The 26,310-nt window shown below is 40.5% G+C and overlaps 2 protein-coding genes across 2 annotated transcripts; one reads left to right on the top strand and one right to left on the bottom strand.

The window, feature by feature from the left end:
• The first annotated feature begins 1,283 nt into the window (after positions 1-1,283).
• Positions 1,284-2,841, top strand: ptger4c (prostaglandin E receptor 4 (subtype EP4) c). The gene is made up of 2 exons (XM_072363003.1): positions 1,284-2,138; positions 2,260-2,841. The coding sequence occupies exons 1-2, from the start codon at positions 1,284-1,286 to the stop codon at positions 2,839-2,841; spliced, it is 1,437 nt and encodes a 478-aa protein (XP_072219104.1).
• Positions 2,842-5,434: 2,593 nt separating this feature from the next.
• artnb (artemin b) lies at positions 5,435-25,385 on the bottom strand. Its single transcript, XM_072363032.1, has 4 exons — positions 25,079-25,385; positions 8,614-8,681; positions 6,882-7,095; positions 5,435-6,628 (listed from the first exon to the last, which is right to left on the bottom strand). The coding sequence occupies exons 1-4, from the start codon at positions 25,191-25,193 to the stop codon at positions 6,117-6,119; spliced, it is 909 nt and encodes a 302-aa protein (XP_072219133.1). The 5' UTR covers positions 25,194-25,385; the 3' UTR covers positions 5,435-6,116.
• Between the last annotated feature and the right edge of the window lie 925 nt (positions 25,386-26,310).

Below are 26,310 nucleotides of genomic sequence, written 5' to 3'. Positions count from 1 at the left end.
AAGGTGGCGTTATGAACAGGTTACGTTTCTTTCACAGTGCAGGTGAAAGAAAATCTGCTTCTCTGGTGAGGAAACCCATGATCAGACAGATTTGTCTGGGTTAGGCTGATAAAGAGAAGATCTCAACCTTTTCTTTTTTTTGCCATTTTCCTTGTCCGAATCGTGACATCTCTGTTAGGTTGAGCGGGGAAGAAGCATCTAGGTATCCATACACGAAGGTCACCTCATAAAACAGGGGGCTTTTCAGAGCCTTAACTAGTTTCCCTGTAGTAACGACGGTATTTCCCACTGAGTCCTCTTTTACTGAAGTGGCATGTGCAAATCTATACGATTGGTGGCTTTTTCATTGCAATGTGTGGTTGACTTTAGGTCACACAAACAGGGTGATAAGCCTGCTTAGAACTATTCCTGAATGATAATGAGAAGAGCGGGTTTTACATGTGAGTTGTTTGTCTTCAAATCCATGCTTACTAAATCAAATTAGCGGTGAGACGCGGTCAGTGTCAGTTTCAACCTGCAGGTTAAAAGGTGCTGATTGTTTTTTAAGGCGCTGACCTTAGTGCTGAAGTTTTGACGGCTCTGTACCATTTCTATGCACTTATTCTTATTTTTGGATAGCTATTTCATATATAAAAAACTTTGGACTTCAGGTAGTTTATCATAATCATGAGTATTCATGTGTGAGTTGTTCAGTCTTTGTAAGCCTCCCATTGTAGACAAATTATTGATGTGCGCAAATCTTTAATTGAAATGGAGATAATGCTGGAACTTTTCAGATTAATAGACTGTCACGATGTAACTGACCTGCATTCAGGTGATGCCATTACACTGTATCTTATTTTTAATCGACCAAAAGGGTCTACTAGATCAAACCTGACTGTTGCGCTCTGTTAATTTTATAAGCGATGTGACGCATGTAACCCTCTGATATTAACACACGGTGACCACTTGGAATAAAATTAATATTGATTCCACATTCGCTGCAAAAGTGGGATTCGTAAAAGCCTGTGCGCACGTCACTAGTCTGACATCAGCACAAGGCTTAAATACCCGTAACACTGTGCGATTTAAAACATAAACAGATACACCTTCATATGGGCATGCCGAGAGGCAAACACACGGCTGGGAAGTGAACACAACAGTCTCAATTTAATGCACTTTGCGGTCTCTCGGAGACAAGATGTTAGTGTTTTTCTCTGAATAGCGCTCGGTATTTGCAGAACAAGTTTGCTCGTCATAGATAGTCTCCCTGCTTTCATGCTTGCGCACTGTTGATTTTAACAATGATCAACGACACTTTTGCCTTTGGAGACCTGGACACAAATGTTACTGAACCACCTCTCCCTCTCAGCCACAATCACAGCTCTTTTCCTGCACTTCGCCTCGAGTCCAAGTCTCTGGTTACTTCAGCCACAATGTTTGCCGTGGGAGTCCTGGGAAACCTCATCGCTATAGTCGTGCTGTGTGTCTCCAAAAAGGAACAGAAGGAAACAACTTTCTACACTTTGGTCTGCGGGATGGCCATCACGGATCTGTTGGGGACATGCTTCACCAGCCCGGTGGTAATTGCCACATATGTGACCAGTCGCTGGCCAGGAGGAGTGCTACTTTGCCACTTCTTCTCCTTCTCTATGCTATTCTTTGGTTCAGCTGGTATGTCCATCTTGTGCGCAATGGCTGTGGAGCGTTACTTGGCCATAAACCATGCATATTTCTACTCTCAGCACATTGACCGAACAATGGCGCGATTTGCGCTCGTAGTCACCTACCTGGCAAATATTGTACTGGGCATAATGCCCAGCTTTGGCTTCGGTCAGCACGTCAGGCACTTCCCCGGGACTTGGTGTTTTTTAGACTGGAGGGCGATGGATTCATTCGGTGCTTGTTACTCATTTCTGTACGGCAGCGTGATGCTGGTGCTGATCGCAGTGACAGTTTTGTGCAACCTGGCGGTGTGCAGGTCATTGGTGGGGATGAAGCAGAAGACAGGAATAGTGAGGACTGAGGTGTGTGAGCAAGGAGGCTCACGTCGCTGCTTCCCCCGACTGCAATCAGTCACTTCGGCCGCGGAGATCCAAATGTTCTGGCTTCTAATCTTCATGACCATCGTATTCCTGGTCTGCTCCATCCCTTTAGTGGTAAGGACAGTATGTATTGTATTTCACTTGTTTCCATATTTGCGTGCCAAAATGTTAATATTTGCATTCGGTTAGGTGAAGTTACAACACCCAGATTGTTCTGTTTCTTTCTACCTGACAGGTGCGAATCTTTGTAAACCAACTCTACGACCCAGACTATATATCTGCTGGGGGAAAGCCTGACTATCGGAGAGACCTACTGGCAATCCGCTTCGCCTCATTCAACCCTATTCTTGATCCCTGGGTGTACATTTTATGCCGGAAGAACCTCCTGCTGAAAGGCTGTGAAAGTGTAAAGAGAGCAGTTGCCAGGGCGAAGGGTGGTCGCGGCGACAACCGCGGCTGGGTGGGGGGTCAAAACTCCCCTCCATATTTACACAGTAATGAAACCAGTTACGCGTCATTACGCATAGCGGCCTACAAGAACGATTTGGGACACCAACTGTCAGTCAAGACCAGATGTTTTACAGATTTTGAGCTGACACAAGCGTGGGAGTACGACACCGCTCGAGAAAACTTTCATCCTTTCAGCGTCGAATCGACGGCGATCAACGGCTGTCAAGAATTAATAGCTCATTCAGACCGGGACGTGACGGAGAAAACTTCTCCAGGACTCAGCGGGGTTACGTCTATTAGAAGAGAGGACATTGTTACCTGCACATTTAGCACACCGAGCTCTAGTCAGTCAGCGAAATTTATTTAAGGCACGTCTCTCAGCGCATCTTGTGACGAACTGCAAGCTCACTTTATCGCTGATATAAGTTGATTTTAAACCAGCATATACAGTCATGTAAACAATGTAGTATGCCCTATATAGTTTAAAAGGTTTACATTCTTGACATGATAAAAAGTCATTTGGTCCTCACAAAGACTTAGATTGAGGCAAATACAACCTCAGAGACGTGTCATTTTTCACTGAAGAAAAACTATACAAAATTTGCTGGCCGAGAGCTTTCAGATGTGTTAACACAATGCCAAGGAGGAGAGACATCAGTAATGATATTAGAGAAGCTATAGCTGCTGCCCATTAATCTGTGTACCTTTCCCAGATTGATAAAACAAGAAGGCTATAGCTTGTTTGGAGGGGTTTCCAAAAGAAAGCCTCTCCTCTCCCAGCTTAGGTTTGTAAAGCTGCATATAAACAAACCTCAAGACTTCTGGAACAATGTTCTTTAGATAGACAAGACCAAAGAGGAGATGTCATAATGCACAGCAGCATGTTTAGTAAAAACCAAACACAGCATATCAGCACAAACACACCAACTAAATATTCTAGAGTTAAATGTGAGACCATCTTTCAGACAGCTAAAGATTGGCTGAAATTGGGTCATTAACAGAACAATGATCCAAAACACAGATGGTCTGAAAAAGAACAGAATCAAGGTGTTGCAATGTCCCGGTCAGAATCCAGACCTCAGTCTGACTAAAATGCTGTGGTAGGAACTTAAGTGAGCAGTGCATCAGCAAATGTTCACGTTACCTGAATGAACTGAAGTAACATAAAGAGGAGTGAATCAAATTACTAAACAGAAATGAGAGACTCAACACGTTACACTGAGAACAATTACCTCAATTTACTGCCACTAACAGTGGTTCTACATGCTGTTTAGTCACGTCATTTTTCACACAGTGCTCCTACATGTTGGCCTAGTTTTTGTTGAATAAATGACATACTGTACTTTGTCATGGTCAAGATTGTATTTACCTAATTTCCAGACCAGGTGGACCAGATGACTTCTTCATGTACTCATGATAAACCACAGAACTGAAGGGGGTATGCTGTATAATATCTTTAGCTGCTCAATGAAACACTTGAAACAATGCATTGGAATTAAATCTCTATTGAATGATTTAACCTAAACTGAAGAAAAAAACTCTTAAAATTTAATCAATGCTTAATTGTGAGATGTAGAATGTAACTGTGTGTTGAGTGAGTCACCTGTGAGGTAACTGTGATGCTAGAATAGAAAAAAAGTTTAATTTGGCCAGTGGTTGCAATTTGTTTTCAATTCTGCCTCAGAATAGAGTTTACATTATTAAGTGTGTTATGATGCTTTCCAAATATGGAAACTACAGTCAAATACAATATACCCTATGGGTACAAATAAAATGTTTATGGGTACAAACAAATAGCCAGTTTGTGTCATCATTAAGGACGTTTACCCATTACATGTTGCTGTTACACTATATTTCTGTTGCTCTGAAAGCTTTATTTTTGTAATCCTAAATGATGGATTTGTTTTGTTCCAATCGACAATGAACCGATTGTAAATGTTTAGCTTTTTTTTTTTTTACATTTCTGTTACACATTTGCACGTGTTGTTCTGATAATAGCATTTGTAAGCAGTCAATATGAAAATGTCTGCAGGTGTTGGACCTGAGATGGTTTCTGAATGTGTGTTGGCTGTGAAGATAAATAAAACAACACTGATGACATTCAATTATGAAACAATAGTTTACAAAAACTTCATGTGACAGGGAAGTGGCAGGAGAACAATGCTTCTTTTACTTCAAATTTAGAGCAGCATCACACTTAGCTTTTTATGTTTGACCAGCAGGTGGTGCAACATGATAAGTAAGCTGGAAAAGGGGCTGGTCAAAATGTAACGTTATTAGTTATCATGAAGAGGCAAGTGAACAAAGAAATGTAAATAGTCCTATAATGAGATAACAATAGTCAGAGTCAAATTTAAAAACTTTATTCCCTTAGAGGATAATGCCATACAAAAATAAAGAACATTTAATAATAATAATAACAACAATAATAATAATCAAATTATTAATAACAATAATAATGTCAGGGTGTAACTGAACTGAATTATGGAACAACTTTAACATGAGCCATAAATGTTGAGGTGTTGTAACAAAAATATTTAATCTATTCATATTAGTGTATTTTAGATTAATGAGATTGACTGTCCTTTCCCAATAGTTGACACCAAAAACATGATTATCTGTAAAACTCAAGAATGTAATGTATTCTGGAGAAAAGAAATGAAAGGTCAAAACTGAAGTGCACTACACAATTTCAGCACAGGCCTTTTGATTTCTATCCATCAGAGATGAAATGTAGGGGAAAATCTGAGATATTTCAGATTGTTTGTTACCACAATGTTTGGTTAAAGTTAGAATTTCTGCGCTGGGTAAATGTGAAAATCAGCTCCTTGAGAAGAAAAAAGAAAGAAACAAAAGAAAATAATGAAAGTGAGCATAAGCAACTGTCAACATGAAATGTGAATCTTGGCAATAAATATATATATATATATATATATATATATATATATATATATATATATATATATATATATATACATTATAGCGTTCATAAAAACAGCTCTAATATCAAGCCATAATAAATAAATAATTTATCTGAAATAAATATATTTTACTTTTCCACAGTAATACATGAAGATGCATGGCATCCATTTGGCTGAGTTCACCTGAACATTAAAAAGATATAACATAATGTCCTGTTTCTGTGTGGAAAGGAAAAAAAACTATTTGGAAAGAGCTGGGGTTTTTTTGGTGAGCGCCACATCTGTCGGTTTTATCTGAGGTATAATATAAACACAGAGTCAGTCCTTTAACTGTATTTTTTTCATATCTCTTGAGCTTCAGCCTTCAGGTCTCTCCCACATAAAATCAAAACATTTTCACACAATAGGTCTTTTTGATTTGTAATAACCAGCCTCAAATATCCTGCATTAGCTGCCGAACAATTCATTCTTTGATGAGACAAATATAAATCCAGACTGGGATTCCCTGATGAAGCTCCCCCTCAGTCTCTGATTTTGACCTTGACCCTTAATTTCCCAGCTGCACCCAACAAGTGGCCTCTATCACTTCCTGTGCTCAGTGTGTGACATCGCCCCCCACTGGTAATTTCCTACATACAGGCCTTCCTGCATACATGTGAGCCACTTGACTATTCAGGAGTGGTGACACCAGTCCTCATCACCAGTTTCCTGATTTGTCTCCTCAGCCCATACACATGCAGCTCGCAGCAGACAATGACTGGATGGTCCTCCACGTGGTCTGTGCATCCATGAAGGAAACTGGCTCATACCGGTCTGGCCGGCAGCAGGGGTGGCTACTGACCTTGCGGGCAGTGCGCCGAGGCAGTGAGCCATTTTCCAGCAGTGCCTTCAGTGCCAGGTCATAGTTTGTTCTTGAAGACTGGCAAGAACCAACGCAATACTTAAAGAGGACAATCTCATCCGAATCAAACCCCAGTCCCAGGTCGCGAACTTTCATCTCTCTTTTCTCTACACGACAGTCTTTGCTGCTCTGCTTTGGGCGCCGGCTTTTACCTTTACCCTTCCTATTGCCATTTCCTGTCTCTTCTTCTTCCTCCTTTTCTTTCTTCTTCCTCTTCTTCTTTTTTTTCTGTGATCCCTTGGGTTGAGGTTCTGTGGGGTCAGAGGAGCGTGGAGAGCGCCCAACCCAGCGGAGGCTGGGATGGTCATCCATCTCATCCATTACAAAAGGTTCTGAATGGAAAGGAATGAAAGGAAGTAGCAGACAAAGAGAAGGACAAGTTCAACTCTGTTTCACACAGAGAAACTACGGGCAGATATGTTACAAATTCTCTGACATAAGTTTCACTTTTGTGTTTGAATCTGAAATGATTTAAATTCTAAATATGCTGAAATGACTGAGGTAAAAAAAAGCAGATGCAGAGGCTCAAGCCTCTCTTCCTCACTGCAGCTTCTGTAAATTCTACTTTCAGAGCAGTTTTAGTACCATATAGAGCATGCCAAGTGGAGTAAGGGTCGCTGTCATCTTCCTGCTCCTTGTCCTCCACAACCTCTGGCAGTGTCACAGGAAACTCTCTCTCCTCCTGACCTCCCAGTAGGCCCACAGCATGGCCTGAATCTGATCCCACACCAGAGGCAGCAACTCTCATATGGGCACCTTCCACTAGAGGCAGCAGAGAGACAAGAACCCACAGCAGCACCTAAAAGGAGACAGATGAAATGAGCTGGCAGGAGGACATCTGACAGATATGAGTCATACACTTTGCTGTATTCTGAAAGTTGGTTAAACAAATTAACAATTTAAGGCTCAGTGTATGAGCTATTACAGTTTATTACACGTACTGTGACTTCTGCGAGTAAGCAACTATAAAACTGGAGCTGATGGGAAAGCAACATCTGATAACTAGGTGAACACAAGCAACTCTTGTCACATGATATACTGGTCAGATCCATTGATGATACAAAAATGCAATAAAATAAAATCTGGAGCTCTAAGTTTATTTCCTAGGACAATTTGTATCCAACTAACTCTATGGCAGTAGTGCTGCCCTTACAGTTTACTTTTCTGTTGTGTGCTTTCAATCTGCGTATGTCATAAGGGAATTTCATGTATCAGTAATATTGAATTATTGTATTTAGCATATTTACCTTTGATATTAGACCCTCGCTTGCTGTCTTTAACCATTTTCAGTCTTCGTGTAAGACTAAGCTAGCCAACTACTCATACTTATCCTACAGACAAGGGGATAGTACCAATCATCTCATCTTACTTTCGGTAAGAAAGAAAATATTTCCCAAAATGGTGAACTGTTCTGCTGTGTAGGTTTATTTGAAATGAAATCTTATAGGCTTCAAAACGTTATTACAAATAAATGGCTTTCACCAAGAGAGGGATTGCTTATTTAGTCATGACTACATGCTTTACTGGCAGACTATAAAATTGAAGAAAATATATTAGTATCAATAAAACACAGAACTCTGCAAAAGCTCTTCAAGTGAGCTCCAGCAGTACTTTGTTTTAGGCATTTTTCATCAAACGTGGGCTCACACACCCTTAAGGAACACTTAAGTCAGTCAAATAAGTCTTTATTTCCATCCTGGATTGAGAGTTGTCTGCTAATTCAGCTCCGCTGTCACAAAGAACGGTTCAAAAAGTCTGTCTTACCGTTCACCATCAGACTCTTTAATAGTTCTCCTTTTGGCAACAGATGAAAGAGTTTGCACATTCATTACTCTGTTTGCACCTATCCATTTGGGTTCAGTATTGATTTGCACAATAAAAAAAAAAAACACTTTATTCTGTGAATATATATTTATTCTTATTATTTTTATACTATGTATATATCTCTGGCTTATCCTCTAACTTATTATGTGTACTGTTTGCTGCTGCATTGAGAGAATTTCCCCTTGCGGATTAATAAAGTACTTTGATTGATTGATTGATTAATTGAAAATTCAACCACAGGAGCTTCTGTGCTGAAAAACTCACTTCTGAGTCTTGTGCAGATTGATTTAATAAGTAATTCATTCCTGCACTTAACTCATCTTCTGGTTTATAGTCATCAGTCGAAGGAAATAAAAATGACATGGCAAGGCTGTTTGCATAGTCGGTGATTTTTATTGTCATGGAGGAATGACCAAGAGATGTTGAACAAAAGTGACAGAAGATAAGAGGAAGAAAGAGAACAGACAAGAACAGAGGAAAGTTTCTGACAAACCTTGGCCTTTGCTGACATTACATAAGTAATCTGTCTATCCTTCCGCCGAACCCTCCATCTGGTCCCACCTGGAGAAACAGAGGCAGAGAGGAATTTAAGAACAAGAACAAGGCCACACTGTCAGCTGTCGTTCTCCCAGTAGGTCCTTTGAAAGGCTAACATAAACTAAAAACACAACATGCGGGCAATATGATGTCTATACATTCACAAATGTCCAGATACTGTAAAAAAGGAACAGCATGGTGGGCCCCCAAGCAGGTCCACATGTCACATAAATCACGTCCTCAATGCATGAGGACAGTGTTTTTGTTGCTGCTTAAGAAAAAGACCTGTTTGCTGCCAACAACTGTGGCTAGTGTTGGCTTGTCTGTTCAGACATCCATGCAAACAGACCCAGTTGGGCAACAAAAGGCAGAAACTGTGATATACTTGTCAAAGACATTCTTCAAGGTTATTCTTGTGACAGAGGTTCAAGCAAGGGGGAGTAAGGGGGAGCAAGGCGTAGTAAGGGCACTTCGCGGAGGTCCCACACAAAAACCACAGAGATGGAGGGCAGGTGATAAGAAATGTTACGGATGCAGATGTTTATATATAGTACGTGCTGTGTGGAGGATAGTCCTGGTCGTTACATGAGGTTATAACATAACATGATGTCATCAGGTTCTGTTGTAGCCCCAAAAACGCAAAACTCGTGTAAAGTCAGAATTTCACACACTTTGAAAAGAGGAGTAGTCTTTCCTGTTAGATTATGTGTGTATTTATATATATATATATATATATATATATATAAATATACAAACAAACAAAACAAAAAAATGTTGAATGCCTGTATCAAATTTTGAGCCATTCCATTATTACATTTTTAATGGATCTTGTTTTACCACTTTACCTACTCTGCTCTTTTCTCCCATTCATTGTGAAATGGAGCCAACTTCAATTTGAAGAGTTTGATTTAAATCCAACTCCTACAGTTATTAATCACCTAAAAACATTTCAAAGGTTTTCATCAAGGAAAGGAAAAAAAAAACAAAGGAAAAAACATATTGCTTACAAAATGGTTTGGAGTGTGACTTTATACATTTTTCTCCATCCATGACCTTACCTAATGTAATGGGAGCTATCGACTGCGCACACAGTGCTATATCCCGTCTTCACAGCATCATAGTTGGTGGTTAAAGTTAGTAACTTGCTGTTTTTTGCTGGTTAAACTACAGCTTAAGATCTTTCTAATAAGCCCCTGATTGTCTCTGTGTGCAAATGTTAATAACCCTGTACGTAAAGTGTGAAATGTTTTAATCAGCCTCACTTTTTCCCCGGCGCACTTCTCCTCTGGTTACTGTATGAACACGTTTGTTGTGAGTTACACAAATGTAGGTATTTACCTTGGGGGGTAATCAGAGGCACCCACACTCCCACACCCCTGAGAGAGCAGTGTCACCCATAGCTGTGCCGACTCTCTGTTCAAACAGCCCCCCCCCCCCCCTGTTTTGGCCACACTTTGGCGGTGGGCAGCCAGTCTCTGCTTCACATCCACCTTAATATCGGACCACTTCTTCTTCACCTCTGCTTGTGTGTGCTTCTCAGACTCCTCAGCATTAAAGGCCTCGCTCCCGCTCTCCCACCCACTGCTCTTACGTTTGCTGCTTATATCGTAGGACAGCGTGCCAAAGAGCACATTTTTGCGGGCCTCCACTTCAGAAAGTAGCACCTCCATCTCGCTTTCCTTGAAGTTCTTCTTTTTCCCGTCTTACTCACTCTTTTTTCTTTATTTTCTGATCCTACAGAGAGGAATCGCAGGTGCAGGGCTTAGCATATTTTGCATATTTAAGTAGGGGCGTGGCCAGGGAGGAGTCAGGTACTCCGACATGTGCGCTCAGTTCCACGTTGATTGGGATGTACAAACGAAATGTGCTTGGATTCATGCGTGCGCACACATTGATACATCCGGATATTTTTGTACGTTGGAGGGCATTTTGGTTTGAGCGTACGCCATGTTTCAGTAGGAAATCCACACAAGTCTTTGTACATGTCTGCCTTGCTTTTATAGTCTTCTTCATCTAGTCTGTGCTAATCTCTCCTCTACCGTGAGCTAGCCTCTCTTTTCGTTTGCCCCTCACAATGCAAGCAGAATCCCCACCCAGCAAGAGGTCAATTGGTTCTTACCATGTTCTACATGGAACATATGGGCTGTATGACCTCCGTTTTCAAGAGTGTAGGAGGTGCTCTGGGGATTGAAAGCAAAAGTCCTCAGCTATAGCATTGATGGCTGACTTTGTTTATTACATGTGTTGTGAAACATAAAAACATCTTGTGGACATGCTAACAAGGTTAAAAACCTCAACAAGTCAGAAAAGTCTTCATGGGGAAGATGCTTTCAACCGTGGGTCTCCAACTGAGACCATGATGAAACAGTGCTGTTAATCTAACATCTAAAAAATATATATTATTTATTTATTTTCATGAATTCATATTTCTCTTTTGGTTTCATTTACTCTTTATGCATCACAACTACTTAGAGCTATGGAACCTGTATTTTTGGTGAGGCTGAAAACTACTTGGCTAGGGTTAAGAATCACAACTAATGTGTGAGGGTTAGAAAAAGATCATGATTTGGACTAAACACACATGTTTACAATGCAATTGTTAAAACAATGTGACAATTCACAATATGAACCAGAAGGCACAGGTGGTACCCACTGTATGGCAAGAGTCTGCACGACTGAGAATTGATCTGCTAGCAGTAGGATAAACAAGGGTATAAGGAAGCTGCTCGGATTTGTAGAAAGAAAAATGGTGGATTGGAGGACCACCTAACTTTGTAATTCAATAGAGCCACATTTACTTATATCAAAGCTCTGTGAGAACTGGTCTTCATAGTCCCAGTTCCCAGAAATCACTTTCTTTTACCCAAATGTTAACTAAAGACTGAAATATTCTGTAAATGTTCATTTGAGATCAAAGGTTTATACTCGATCTCACAGACAGCGCTTGATCAATTTTTGTAATCTCAAAGGTCCATTGGCAAAACAGAGGCAAGGTGCCAGATTAAAATGAACATAGTTACTGTTGATGAGAAGTTTATTCATACATTTATTGATTCAAATCGTTTCATGCAGTTCTGTGTAAGTTCAGGGTTAAAAACCTTAGGTAATCATGCCTTTGTTCATGTTCATGTTTGGCCTATGTTTTGGAGCAAAGTTTCAGAAAATCCAAGAAGGTGCATATCTTTACAAAGCTAAAGAAAAATCTTACCTATTTGCTTGCTTTTGATAATATCAATTTAGCACATCTGTCTTGTTCAAATCTCACATGAGAATTTTTAAACAGTCTGCCCACAGTTACCTCCAGCATCTTTGAAACCACCACATCTATCATCTCTGCAAGGCTTTGTTTAACCTTGGCAGTGAACTACAGCAGCGCTGCATACCCACCGTAACGTACTCCGGCGTGTACCCTTCATGTATTTGTAGATCTCACCGCTTTGTAGGCACCATGTTTATTTAACAGTCAAAAACAATCCCAGCAATTCTGTCTGTGCAATGAGATGGAAGACTGACAGCTGGTTATGGATCACAGGTGGCGATAAGACCTATTGATGCATTTATGCAATCCTGCAAGTTCCAGCTGTAGCGATCCAGTCCAGGCAAAGTGGAGTCACACACACGCTGAGAGGTTGTGGGCTCGAGAGAACGAGGGGAGATTAACTGATCCAAACTCAGACACACAAACAGACAGAATTTATGCTATTGTGGCGATCTAAAACTAATCTATGGTGACTCTATTGCTCCCTTTGCCTCTGAGCTGTTTTAAAGCCTACTGGAAGAGGGAGGACGGCAGGTCTTCACTGAGTCTCTGGAGAGGTGCGATTCCGAGTCCCTAATGCCACAGCTGGAAGTGTTTAGCCATTTTTAGATCAACGAGCTAGGAGTCTGCATGGGCCTGTCCGCTGGTTCATTTCACTCCAGCACTCTGGAGCTGTTTACAGCTCAACGCCTCCAGCCTTTTCAGAGATGAGGTGGGAGGGGGAGTTTAGGGGTAGAGAGAGAATAAGGAGCGAGACACTGGTCTGAATAGCTTAAAGAATTACATGAGCTTGCTAACACTATTTGTGTGCAAGTGTGCATCTCTACAAGCTATGAGAAACCAAGAACACATTTTTGTGTCTTGTTTGGGTTATTAAAGCTCTCTGTTTGTTCATCAGTCTGCAGAAGGGAGCGCTGACGTCTTTTCACCCCATTTACATTAGTGGTCCTCTGCACTCCAGTTGTACATAAATGGTTGAGTGGATAAACTCTCCAAAAGAAAGAGCAGTACTTAAACCAGTGAGCAAAACATACTCCTCTGGTGAAAGAGCATTAAAAGAGTCATTTAAATGACTCTTTTAATGCCTGTAAATAATAAAGCAGAGAGGATATCAGTTTTAAAGGAGAAGCTCAAAATCAAATGTCACGTCACTCCTATAAGAATAAAAAAAAACTTTGTTAAATGATGCATTTGGGTCTTTGTCTCTGAACTATCAGACCACGGGTACAAAGCTGGAGAAAACTGTGTCAAGAACAAGTAAGTTTGTTTTACCACATAGAAGAATTAATCAATTAATGTTTATGCACCTAAAAATAGTAATAGAGAACCACTGACAGGAGGTTTCAAAAAGGTGTAATAACTTTGTGTCCACTTAAGAAAAAAGTTTTTCCTTTTATTTACCTGATGTTGAAAACTAAATCCCATATCTACAAAATGTACATGAAGAATTCATCAAACCAGCTCATTCATTCAACTGGACTAGAAGAAAAGATGCATTTAAGTAAGTTCCCTGAGCCCATTCAATTGTCTAAAAAATAGCATGCAATATCTATTAGTTTACATTTTATGTGATGTCCTTGACCTTACTTGATAGTTTAAAGGGCCTAGATATACATGTGCAAAAGTTGGTTCTAACTCTTTTCTCTGAACTTTACCGTTACTGTGCTTATGTTTGGGACCATAAAGTATTCTACAACTTCCTGTCTGTTACTCACAAATGTGTTTTTTGGAAAGAAAGAAAAGACCACAGTGATATCAATGTGTTTCTGATTAGTGATCTGTGTGTGTTTGATGCACACAGTTACATCCTCAGACCTGAGCTGTGTTCTAAAGAAAGAATGCTCTTGGGTCTTTCTTCTCTTCCTGAAAGCCAAACTTCTCTAATACTACAGTAATGTTCTCCCATTAGAGACGAGCCACGTTCATGCACGTATGTAAAAAGTTCTGACCTCCAGCTTCAACCTGTCACTACTGTGGTGCCTGATTGCAGGAGCCAGGAGAAAAACAAGAGAACAGTAAATCATGGCAGGCTCAATAAAAGACACCTGCAGTGTAAGAGGAGATGTAGAAGAGGGAGAGTAAGCACCAGGAGAGTTGCCTGATCAGTACCAGACACTAGGCAACCTGGGGAGGTCCCACAAAGTATAGCGTGAAGATATCTGCTGGTGCTCCAGAGCTCACAAAGCCGCGTTAAAACTGGTTTTGTAACTTTGCATTTAATTTAGCACCCAGCTGACAGAGTTTGATGTTTTGTTGCACATATGTCTTGCAGGAGTCTTTAGGGTAATACACTGAGTTGTTATTCTCTATTCTGACCTGACGGAAGAGTCTGAGAGTCCTCTAGGAGGAAAAGGGTGTGGATTTAGGGCAACAAACTTAGACTAAATTGAACCTTTACAGACATTAACAAGATATTCAGGAGTCAAGCTGTCAGATTCTTGCAACCGATTCTCATCTTCTCCCATTGATTCTGATTTCAAGCTTCTGATTATAAGCTCCTTACACATTAATTGTATTTCTCTCCTTTTAAGTATGCTTTCTTCCCATTCACAGCTAAACCAATTTCACTCTTCAGCAGTCAACGACTGTGAGGCAGCCACAAAGTCAAGGGTGAAAAAGCTATAAGGGGAGTGATAAAAAGAATGAGATAATTTTAAAAAAAAAACATGATAAGCGTGAGGAGAAAATGGGTTACTGTCCAGGGGAAAGAAAAATGAAAAAAAGATAATTAAACATCTGAACGAGAGAAGTCTAAAAGCAAAGATAAGGATGAAAAGAGGGAAATGGAAGAATGACTAAATGAGAGCGCAGTCTGAAGCCCGGTCACTCTGTAATCCCATAATCCCTGCCAGGCAGGCAGGATGTAATTGCTCGTTAGTGCCATTTTCCACTCTGAGGGCTGTCAATGCTGGAAAACCACAGAGTGCCGGCAAAATGAGAAACAGATAGCAGGTCCCATGTCTGTGTTCAGATAGGTTAAGCAGGGCACCAGCCTAGGGCGCACGCACACGCACACACTTCATGTCTGCTGCTCTTTTTTGGTTATAATCCTTTCTCTGTAACAAAGGGATATACCCTAATTCTGTTTCAACACACACAGGGCAGCTGTAGCTCAGGGGGAAGAGCAGTCGCCTACCAATCGGAGGGTTCGGCTCCCGGCTCCCCCGGGCTGCATTTCGAAGCGTCCTTGAGCAAGACACTGAACCCCACGTGTCCCCACGATGCGTCCATCGGTGAATGAATGGGACTGAATGCATAGAGTGATGGGTGAATGTGGCATGTAGTGGTAAAGCGCTTTGAGTGGTCAACTAGAATCTGTATGACCACGTCACTATACAAGCTTCTCCCACCAAGTGCTTTTATTGACTGACTACATCTAAGTGTAGAGATGTCTGAAAGTCTTTCAGGCCAGAATCAGACAGTAAAACGGTAAAAGTACAGGAAGCGAAGCAGGGAGGCTGAAAAATCTGTCAGGAGAAGGATAAATAACCCAACCCCTGCTGGGTTGGACTTAATTCCAACAAACAAAACAAAACACTTTTGATGATTTCAGTAAATCAAATTTATAATCAATTAGCATGAGGTCCCACTTTTTAAAGTGTTTATTCTTTTAGGACATTTCATTGCAATTAAATATCATCAGACATGGGCTGTAGTGAACATTGAACTGGATTTAGGTTTTGGGTATTTGATCTTAGTATCAAAACAGAATAGAGCAAGCTGACATGTAGGGTTCATTCTGTCATTTCCAAACTTCACCAAAATGATTGTTACCATGTGAGAGCAGAGCATTTATGGAAGACTTAACTAAACCAAAGGAAACCACATAATAATGCCAGATTAAGCAAATTGAGTGATTATAGATATATGACTAGCTTTCAACACAATACAGATGTAAACACAAAGTTTAGTGACAAACACATTACACTGAAATAAGATTACTTTGAAAATATTCACAGAAAGTAAAAACAGAAAAAAGAAAAAAAAACTTCAACCAGTATCCCTCACACAAAACAAGACCCTCTAAATGTGAGTATCCATCCATCCAGCATCAATCCATGCATTTATGTTATGCTGTTGGAAAAGCATGAAAGATTCCTGACGGATCTGCACCTTTTCAAGGCGTTTACCATAAAGAACCAACACTGGGAGGCTGCTTTGCCAGCAGAGATGCAAACATTGTACTGGTTTGTCAGTCACATCCAATCGGTTTCCAGCCTCATTGTGCTAATGAAAGGCCAAGGCAGCAGCTGATGCAAAAGGTGGCTATTTTAAATCCAGGACATACAAGCACTGTGTTATCATTGGTTAGGATGGTGTCTGGCTTCAGCTGCTACTATTCACCTCTGTTGGTCACTCACTAGTGCTAATTTTGTCCTTTTTTCTGTAACACAAACTGAATATATATTTGATAAATGATTAAATTCAGGTGTTCCAGTCACTTCCATGGCCACGGGTGTATAAATCCAAGCACCGAGGCATGCAGACTGCTTCTACAAACATCTGTGAAAGAATGGGTCGCTCTCAGGAGCTCAGTGGTACCCTGATAGGATGCCACCTGTGCAACAAGTCCAGTCGTGAAATTTCCTCATGACTAAATATTCCACAGTCAGCTGTCAGTGATATTATAACAAAGGAGAAGCGATTGGGAGCGACAGCAACTCGGCCACAAAGTGGTAGACCACTTAAAATGACAGAGCGGGGTCAGCGGATGCTGAGGCACAGTGAGAAGAGGTCGCCAACTTTCTGCAGAATCAATCGCTGCAGACTGTCATGTCACGTTTTGAGTTTTGTTTTTGTCTTGTCTTTTTTTCAGGTTTTAGGTTTATTTCTTGTCATGTTTTCCTGTCACATTAGGTTCACTCAAGTCACCTGTTTTTGTTTCACAGCTGCACCCCATCACCAATCACCTCACCACAGTATATAGTTTGCAGGTTTCCCTCAGTGCAGAATCCTCACCTCTCTCGATACATCAGGTTCACAGTTTCCAGGTTTTGGTCAGGTCAGGGTTTTGCCTATGTTTTCCACAGTCATAGTCTTGCCTTGTTTATTCTTTCCACAGATTTTTTGTATCCGGCTCAGCTGCGCTTTATGTTCTGGTTTTATTAAATAAATCAAGTTTTGCTTTTTGAAAATTCTGCATCTGGGTCCTCCCTCTACACCACATTTCTGACACAGACCTCCAAACTTCATGTTGCCTTCAGATTAGCTCAAGAACAGTGCATAGAGAGCTTCGTGGAATGGGTTTCCATGGCAGCTGCATCCAAGCCATACATCACCAAGTGCACTGAAAAGCGTCAGGAAGCAGTGGTGTAAAGCGCACCGCCACTGGACTCTAGAGCAAGGAACTCTGAATGTTTCAGCATACCAAGATATTTTGGACAATTTCATGCTCCCAACTTTGTGGAAACAGTTTGGGGACGGTCCCTTCCTGTTCCAACGTGCACCAGTGCACAAAGCAAGGTCCATAAAGACATGGATGAGCCAGTTTGGTGTGGAAGAACCTGACTGGCCTGCACAGAGTCCTGACCTCAACCTGATAGAACACCTTTGGAATGAATTAGAGCGGAGACTGTGAGCCAGGCCTTCTGTCCAACATCAGTGTCTGAAATCACAAAACCAACAGGCAAATTCCACACAGAAAGGCCCCAGCTGGGATTATAACCAGTAACCGTCTTGTTGTGAGGCGACAGTGCTAACCACCACACCACCGTGCAGCCCTGCTGGGTATGTGCATCCAACAATTCCAAAAATGACTGGAACGTTGTGTAAAATGGAGATAAAAACAATGCAGTGAACTACAAACAAATGAAGCGTTTTACTAATAAACGAAAAATGGATTTAATAGTGTGTAGTATCCCCTCTCCTGTTAACAACTTTTGAGGGTAGAATGTTGTCACATTCTTCATTTCATGACGCACCAAATGTTTTGAAATGTTGGAAGAACTGAATTGAACTGGAGTCAGGCCAGTCCAGCATGCAGACTCTTCTACAACAAAGCCATGCCGTTGTATAATAGACACGGTATGTGGTTTAGCATTGTCATGCTGAAATATGCAAGTCTTCCTTGAAAAAGAACATGGATAGGAGCATATGTTGCTCCAAAACCTGCATAAAGCTTTCAGCACTGATGGTCAAGATGTGCAGATTGCCACTTCCATAGGCACTAATGCACCCCCAACCATTAGAAATGCAGGATTTTTAACTGAGTGCTGATAACGAGCAGGTCCCCTACTTGTCCCTCTCCTCTTTACTTAAGATCACGGGGTGTCCATGATTTTCAAAAGAATTTTAAATGTGAATTAGTCTGACCACAGAACAGTATTCCACTTTGCCTCCATTTAAAAACAAGATTTGGTCCAAAAATTCTGTTCAAATATTGCTTCTTCTTGATGTGATACAACTTTAACCTTTGCGGATGGCACGGTGAACTGTGTTCACAGTTATTCCTGAAAGTGTTCCTGACGCCATTCAGTGATTTCAATGACAGAAGCATATCTGTTTTTAATGCAGTGCTGCTTGAGGGTCTGAAGATTACAGGCATTCAGTATAGATTTTCGGATGGGTCCTTTGCAAACAGAGATGTCTCCAGATTTTATGAATATTTTCATGATGCTATGTGCTGTAGAAGATGGAATATTCAGCGTCTCTCAAAGTTACAATTTTACGTTGCGGAACATAATTCTGAAATTAAATTACATGTGTTGACACAGTATTTTAGCAGACTGCTGAACGTCTGTCTATCTTTACTTCTGAGCGACTCTGCCTTTTCAAGGTGTTTTTTATATATCAACTCATGTTACTGACCTGCTAGCCAATTAGTTGCAACATGTTTCTCCAGTTACTTCTTTTTATCACCATGTAACTTTCCCATGCTTTCTCAAGTTCTTTTAAAAATGTTGCCAAACTCAAGATGAGCTAGTATTTTACATGACAGTAACATGCCTCAGTTTCAACAGTTAATCGTTTTTTTAAGTTCTACAGACTGTGAAAAGTAAAGTAAGTAAAAAAAAAGTAGCTTTAAATTGCATCTTTATCATTTTATGGGATGATCTTGTTTATTATCAGCTTGTGCTGGGTTAACAGGCTACATATTATGGAAAACAGTACGTCTTTCAAGCTTTACGTGCAGAGTTTAACAGCATAACCTGGACTTCATTAGAAACACCTATTAGAGGTAAACTTATTAGTTGTCTGATTGTAAAGCTGAGTGATAAATGTTTGACTTCACTGACCCTGCAGCTTTAACTCTGCACCAAATAGCAGAGCTCTAAAGAAACGTGCTTAATGGTTCTTCTGTGGGATAAATGAAGCACTTCCAGTGGAGAACAATGTGTTTGAAGTGTAACAGTCCTGGATTACTGCCCTCACACGCTTAGGTTCAGGTTGCCAAAAAATAAATGAAAAAATTAGATCTGCGAGTTGACAAAGTTCTGAGATCAGTGGGTCACAATGAGCATGATAAGATGCATTTTCTATAGGCCAAGGATGACACATTAATGAAGGAATTATTATGACAAATAATCTGAACCACCACAGCCACCTGACTCCACCAGTCACACCACATGTTCTAACAGAGTAGAATGCTAAAGCTGCAACAGAGCATGCATAGCAGACAAAGTCAACAGATATACTGTACTACACAGTTGTGGCAACCCTGTATGACTTTGCCTTTTTTTGAGGATGTGGTGGTGTAAAGAATCAATATCACCTTAGTAATGTTAAAGTTGGCATTAGGGTGTCTCAGACATACTTTCGTGTTTGACTGGTCTTTGTTATTCAAATCAAATCCTTTCCTTGGTTTGTACGTGTTTATGTTCTTTTGCATTCCTTTCTAATCACTTCTTGTTTGGTAAATTTGTCACATAGCTGTTACTGTTATTGGTTGACACACACTTCCTTGGAGCTACCTCTCACTGTAAGTCAGTGTGTTTAGCTTGTCAGTAACATTTAATTTGGAAGGGAAAAAAACAAGAGAGCATCAGTCATTTGAACCAGTTTTGTCACTACTGATATGTCCAAAAATGTATTATTGCCTAAGATATTTCTAGTTCCAGGAAGCTGATGTAAGTGATGGATGTTCAGCCAACTTTTACTGTTCACTGCGTTCATTTCCCTCTTTGAACATGATAAGTTTTACCTTTTGGGTTTAGTTTAAAGCTACACTAATCAATAATTTGAGACGAACAATGAAAACGACTGGATGTTATGCGACAACTCTACAATTTCCTTCAGCTTCACAGTGCATGTTTGACTTTTTTTTTAAGGAGACTGTCTCTCACAAAAAGATCCCACAGGTTGTTTGTTCATGCAGCCAGAAAGGAGCTAAAATCATGTTGGAAAACTATGGGATCTTTTAGCGGTTGAGAGAGCAACTGCATATCAAGTGTAAAAATGGCATTCATTCGGGAGATGGTTATATTGAACAAATAATGTATTTAAATTCTAATCAACGTGTTTTTAACCCGTGTTTTTTCATTTCTAATCCATCTGTGAAATATATCTATCCTGCTGCTTGTACTTAACAGGACGCTAATATAAGTACCATTTAATAGTATAAACAAATCAGTTTGGTTACAACAGTTTGGTTGTTTTAGTTGGAGGACTTGTTGGTTTTAAAGGCACACAAATTTACGATTGTAGTTCACGGTCAATGCTGTCATTACTCTCAATGTAAGATAAGCCACCGGCTGTTTTTACCACAAACACTCTGTACTCCACCTGACAAGCACCAGACAGCAGGAAAAGCTGCTGTGCCGAAGAACAAGGCATTTCCCTCAGGGAATGGTGGAGACCAAAACTGCTCTACACATCTGCTGGATGTAATATTTCAAATACGTATTTTTGTGTTTACATCTTGAAAGTAATTAATTAACTTCTTTATCATCTGACTGCTCTTTATTTTAGCAGGATCCCTATGTTCATAGATCACAACCATCAAATCCACAAATTCTTTGCTGGAATAAGCAATAGAAATAAAAGAAAAACACGTGCTTTCGAGAGGTAGCAAACTTGCGAGGCAAGGAGAAAATGAGGACTACAGTATGGAAGAATAATAAACCTGTCAGGATTTTCCATGTCAGCTTTAGCTTCCACAATGTACAACTGCCTTAAGACAAGATTAACCGTGTAGGGTCACCGGAAAGTTTAGCTGATGTGCAGTTAGCACTAATTACCCACACAGGAACCCTGAGAGCAACAGACTTACAAGCATCTTGTGACCTGTTCAGGTAAATTAAACGAGACACCACCATCCGCCACACAGAGGCCACTTTCCCATGAACACTCAGATAAAGACAGCCTCATGATAAGACACATCTGTGTCCTCACCGTCTCGCTCTCCTTCACTTTGTTTCTTGCTCAGGCTGTTTCCCTGTGTCCATGACCCTAATAACCCAAATTCCTACCTGATTAAGTTGGTTTTAAAAGGAAGCCACACAGAGAGCAGTTGGGTGAGCCTCACCTTAAATGGGAACACATTTTAGCTGTGTTGGAACAATGATCAGAGAGTAGGATTTCACTTTCCGGTGTGTGTGAGGACTGTAGCACTTGAAAGGCTGGAGAGAGGAGCAGAGAGGGAGAATTGCTATGAAAAGGAATAGATAGAAAACACGCTCATCACAGAGCAGCTTTTTCCCTGCCAAATACATGGTGTGAAAGTCATATGTCGAGTAAGAACTGACTCTGCAAAACTACAAACAAACACCTAAATCTGCTCTCCCATAAATCCCTGACCCTCGCAACCTTGTCTTGCTCCCTTTTCATGTGGTTATTCCTTCAAATTAAGCTCACGCTGGAGCAGAGAGCAGTCCTCAAAAAAGTGGCGATCAGTAAGAAATGAGCACACACACTCATCATTATAAGTGTGTCTTGTGTCTGGCTGAGCCAGCGCTCTCCAAAGTGTTTCCGTGTCGCCCGCTCGTGCCCCAGACAGACTGGGTTTAATGACCCGGCCTGATGGTTCAAAGCAGCCCTCAAAAGCTATGATTAATGTATCTGACCTGCTAATTTCAGGAGAATACAGCTTATTGTATCAAAAAACGCTCTCATAAACACAAGCACTATACTCAGCCAGTTAACATTCTTGTGCATTTTGAGGAAAAGTTGTTCTAAAGAGGGAGATTTCATGATAAGGACAGGAGTTAGCTACATGTTTCATCAGCGGCTCCAAAAGTATTAAGTGCTGCTTTGTTCTAAACAATTTAAGCAGTTTAAACTTGAAGAAAAGTGCTCGACATCAACAAAACAATTCAAGATCACAGAAAGAAAAAGATTTCGCCCATGTACTTACACGAGACTGTCCACCAGTACAAAAGCAAGGACCCAGAAAACAGAAGTAGTATGGGAAGCATTTGTCTGAAGGAATACATCTAACAAATTGAAATTCCTTTTTGTCAGATCATGCCTCCTTCAGTTTGCCCTGAAGGAATCAGTGTGGTTTGCTACATACTCTAAGCACTTCCAGATTGAAGTTGCCCTGTGGCACTTCAGGTTGCATAATCAATCTCTCTCCCTGCACTCTCCATTAGTGCAGGGACAAAACAACCAGAGTAACATTACACACCAACGCTGAGACACAGCTGAAGACAAGGCTCCCTGCACAGAGCACACATCCATCTTTAACTGACAGATCTCCATTATTCTGAAAAAAAAGGTCTTTAATGGTTGAATGTAGCACTACATTAGAGTTGCTTTGGAATGAACATGATGCTTGATAGTTTTGTGCCTTTTGAGCAAGCAGTTCATTTCACCTTTTGCATTTAAGTTCTTTCTACCTCTTCATTTGTGTCAGGACTCAGCTCTTTTATTATTCTCTGGTGCAGACCGTAATTCATATATAAAAAAAGTTGGGGCCTTGTTCTGAATGTCAACAACATAAATGCTATTGTAAGAAAATGCTTTTCCTTGAGGGAGCAAAATCAGTAGCACAGAAAAAACCTGAAAGGTGTTTAAATGTTAAGATTATACGTTATAATTACATTCTTCTTCATTCAAATTGTGCCAGTAAAAAACAAGAATTTAATGCTTTTTGTAAAGAAACAAAAGAAGAAAAGAGCTACTAAATTACAAATGCTAAGTGTGGTTAAGCATATTCAAACTAAATAACTCAAACAAAACTGAAATTTAAAGACATTTAGTGATGTCATTCCAACTACAGCACAATTTGATTTAATCCACATAGCCAGTATTGTATACATTTGACAATACTGCAGCTTCTTCTATCTTACTGTCCTTCTGGGAAAGTCCAGAATTACAACAATCACTGGGATACGCACATAACAGGATATATTAAATCAAAGCATTTGTGTAAAACACAAAACATAAAACAGTCACTAAAAGACTGCCATCTTCAGATAAGAAGATGAGACAGATTTTGTTAAATCTAGTGAAAAGAAGTTCCCAGTTAAAAAAGCAGAGATGTGGAGGTTTCCAATTAATATCTTAAAAACGTCTCAGTATTTCTCTTACATACACCAAACTCTCCAATTTTATCCCTATACATATGTGAACATATGTTTGCCAATTGAACTGTTTACAGCCTGATTATCTTTCAAAGGGATTTTCTCAATGACATAATGATGAAAATAAATATTCAGTTCATTTTGAAAAGATCTTTAACTGTCTCTGTCAACAGAATGTAAAAAATAAAACCTGGTTTTACACAAATTTATACATTTCTGTTGGCAAATATATGCATATTAGTGCATATTTAGACAGATGAACACTGCATTTAGAAAATTAGTAACTTAAAGAATATTGGGCATAATTTCAGTTATGCTTTCTAAAGTTTCTAAAGATATCTTATTGCCACAATGATGCAAAGTCAATTTATGAGGATGCCTTAATGGAAATTAATGGTAATAATAATAACTTATCCAGTGAGAAGACCAGTACCACAGAACGGCATTTGAGCAAGAAAGAGTTAAACCCATAACACTAACTAACAGCACGCTCACTCTTGTAAAGCCACATGCCAGTTAAAACAAACCAGACCACACAACAGCAGGGCGGTGGTAAAGAGAAAACGCCGGTCTGCTGTACCTGACCCTCTGCAAGGCCACTGACCCCATGACCTTTGACTGGAGGAAGTGAAAGCTGTGGCAGCGTGACGGGCCCGTGTGAGATGCCTAAAGCGGGGGCCATTCCCTTGTGTTTAGCTTGAGAACAAAGTGGAGATTTTTAAAACAAACCAAGTCAAGAAAAAAAAGACTGTTTCACAGCATGTCTTCATGCAGTTTATAGATATTCAGTGAGGTACACTTGCTACAGAAGTGTGACATGCCAAAGCTCTCGAACACAGCTTTGAGATTCAGAGAGGAGATGACAAAACTAAATAATAAAGAAAAAAAAGAGCATGAGGCTGATCATCAGAGAACAGCGTAATCTGTGTGTGACATTGTATGTACATGACAAGGCGAGCCAGCAGGTCACTGAGTCAGTGAATAAGTATGAAAGTTCATCAACAAACGTGTGACTCAGTGAGACATCATCTCGTTTCTTTTTCATCTGTGAGCAGACAAATCTTGTTAGTTCTGCACAGGGTTGTGGGTGTGATAATGACAAAATGTAGAGTTCAAATCCTCAAACAGCATCCCTGCCACCAATTTCATAAAGCTAAAGTCTTAAATAAGGGATCTGGTCCTAACCCCTTTAACAGAAATTAAACATGACCAGCACTTGGATTTTTCTATTTGAAACTCACAACAAAGGAGGATGCACTGGAAGACTTCCTGTCCTACACTGTCTCCTCTTATGCCAACACTTTTTTTTTTCCTCATGTCAGACTTCACTCTCACACCTTGTAAAGACTTCAGATCATATATATATATTCTTCATGAACCAGTCAAGCAAACATTTAATTTTAGTTTAAACTGAGTTCTGCAGAATCCAGGTCACAGTGACCTGGAGTCAGTGAAGCCCTCGAGCAGTTGGCAGGTGCGTGCAGAGAGCTTTTCAGTTTGGCAAAAAAGCCACTGAAGGGAAAGGAAATCAAACATCAAACAATCGTGTCAGTGTTGTCACAGCAAACAAGTAGACAGGAGCCCAGGTCTGCTTTCATGGCAACATTACGCACAAAGTATCTACCTATAATACTGTAAGACCATGTTGTTGGCGTGTATGACTGTATAGACATCTTTTTAGAGTCGGAATGCTGCCTTACCTGCTGTTCCGTGGGTATTCCGCTCCAAGCGCGCACTGGGGCGGGCAGGAGAGCCGCCTCTTCCACGTTGGATGCCGCTCATAATTTTTTCAATCCATACGCTGCGAAGCGTCATGTTTTGCAACGTGTTGTCACGGCTCGCAAACGTTCTGAGCAGACTGTCTCTTCGGAGGCTGAAGCAAACATGAAGAATCCATCTACAAGCGGCGCAGCTTCAATGCGAGAGGCGCCTCCTCCTGCTCCTTTGTGCGCGGCCAAAATGCCCTTTTCTGTGGCAGCACTCCTGTCAAGGCCTCTCACAGTTTCAGCACCCTGAACAGGAAAAAGGGAAAGTGGATGGTAAACACAGGGTAATATTCCGCGAGCTCCATCTCGTCATCACATTTAATGCCCTCAGTAGGGGGTTAACCCTTCAGTGAGACAACACCAACAGAAGCAGTTTTTAATCATTTGAATTTTTATTTAAGAAGCTTTTTGAGTGAGATGTCTCAAGACTTTTTCTGCTTCTGTCACTCGTGAATTCTCCCACAATATTTAATTAAAAACCAACAAAGAAGCCCAGACACGAGTAAAACTTTTGTAAAAAAAAAAAACTTAATCTTTTACTTATCATTGATCATTAGTTTTTCTTTCTTTTCTTCTTTTTTTTGTAGGCGAAATGTGAGACTAAGTGACTCGTTGAATTTGACATTTTGCAGGCGGTAGAGTTATCCCGGACGAGGAAAATAAACTTCAGCCTTCAGGAGTTTGCTCGCGGTCACATAAACAATCCAACAGAGAGAAAAAAGGCAGAGAGAGGAACAGAGAGAGGCAGGAGGACAGACAGTCAAACAGCCAGAAGTTTACTTCTTCTTTTTTTTAACCCTGAATCTACATGTGTCGCTCTGGTGACTCACGTCTAACCATCGTTTGATGAAATGAAGCCAGTTTTTCAGGCGCGACTCCCCTCTTCGTACCTCCAGCAACCTGTTCAGTCTTGTCTCTAAAGAGCTCGTAAGGTTAATATGTAAATAACAACACGAGAAAATTCCTTACAACAAGCTTTGCGTCTCTTTTAAGAAAAGTCGAGGTCGACACAGTACCAAAACGTCCGATGAGAGACTGCACGTTCACAGGATTGTGCGAAACCACCAATAAGTCTCGTTTTCAGTAGTGCTGTGAATTCATACAGAGAAATACGATGCACCGTTGGTCAAAATATCTTACTCTAAGAACAAATTGTCCATGCGTCA

This window comes from Leuresthes tenuis, unplaced genomic scaffold (genome assembly GCF_036924035.1).
Source record: "Leuresthes tenuis unplaced genomic scaffold, fLeuTen1.0.hap1 SCAF_14, whole genome shotgun sequence".
NCBI classification, from domain to species: Eukaryota; Metazoa; Chordata; class Actinopteri; order Atheriniformes; family Atherinopsidae; genus Leuresthes; species Leuresthes tenuis.
Note: the sequence above shows the minus strand (reverse complement) of the source record. Positions and strands in the feature narration are given on the sequence as shown.

What these genes read in the sequence shown, in the direction of transcription:
- ptger4c (XM_072363003.1), top strand. Translation starts at nt 1,284, where the DNA reads ATGATCAACGACACTTTTGCCTTTGGAGACCTGGACACAAATGTTACT. An exon ending in TCTGCTCCATCCCTTTAGTG is followed by an intron (nt 2,139 to 2,259) that starts GTAAGGACAGTA and finishes TCTACCTGACAG; the next exon opens with GTGCGAATCTTTGTAAACCA.
- artnb (XM_072363032.1), bottom strand. Translation starts at nt 25,193, where the DNA reads ATGACGCTTCGCAGCGTATGGATTGAAAAAATTATGAGCGGCATCCAA. An exon ending in TAATGTCAGCAAAGGCCAAG is followed by an intron (nt 7,096 to 8,613) that starts GTTTGTCAGAAA and finishes GTCTCCTTTTAG; the next exon opens with GTGCTGCTGTGGGTTCTTGT. An exon ending in CACTTGGCATGCTCTATATG is followed by an intron (nt 6,629 to 6,881) that starts GTACTAAAACTG and finishes CTTTCCATTCAG; the next exon opens with AACCTTTTGTAATGGATGAG.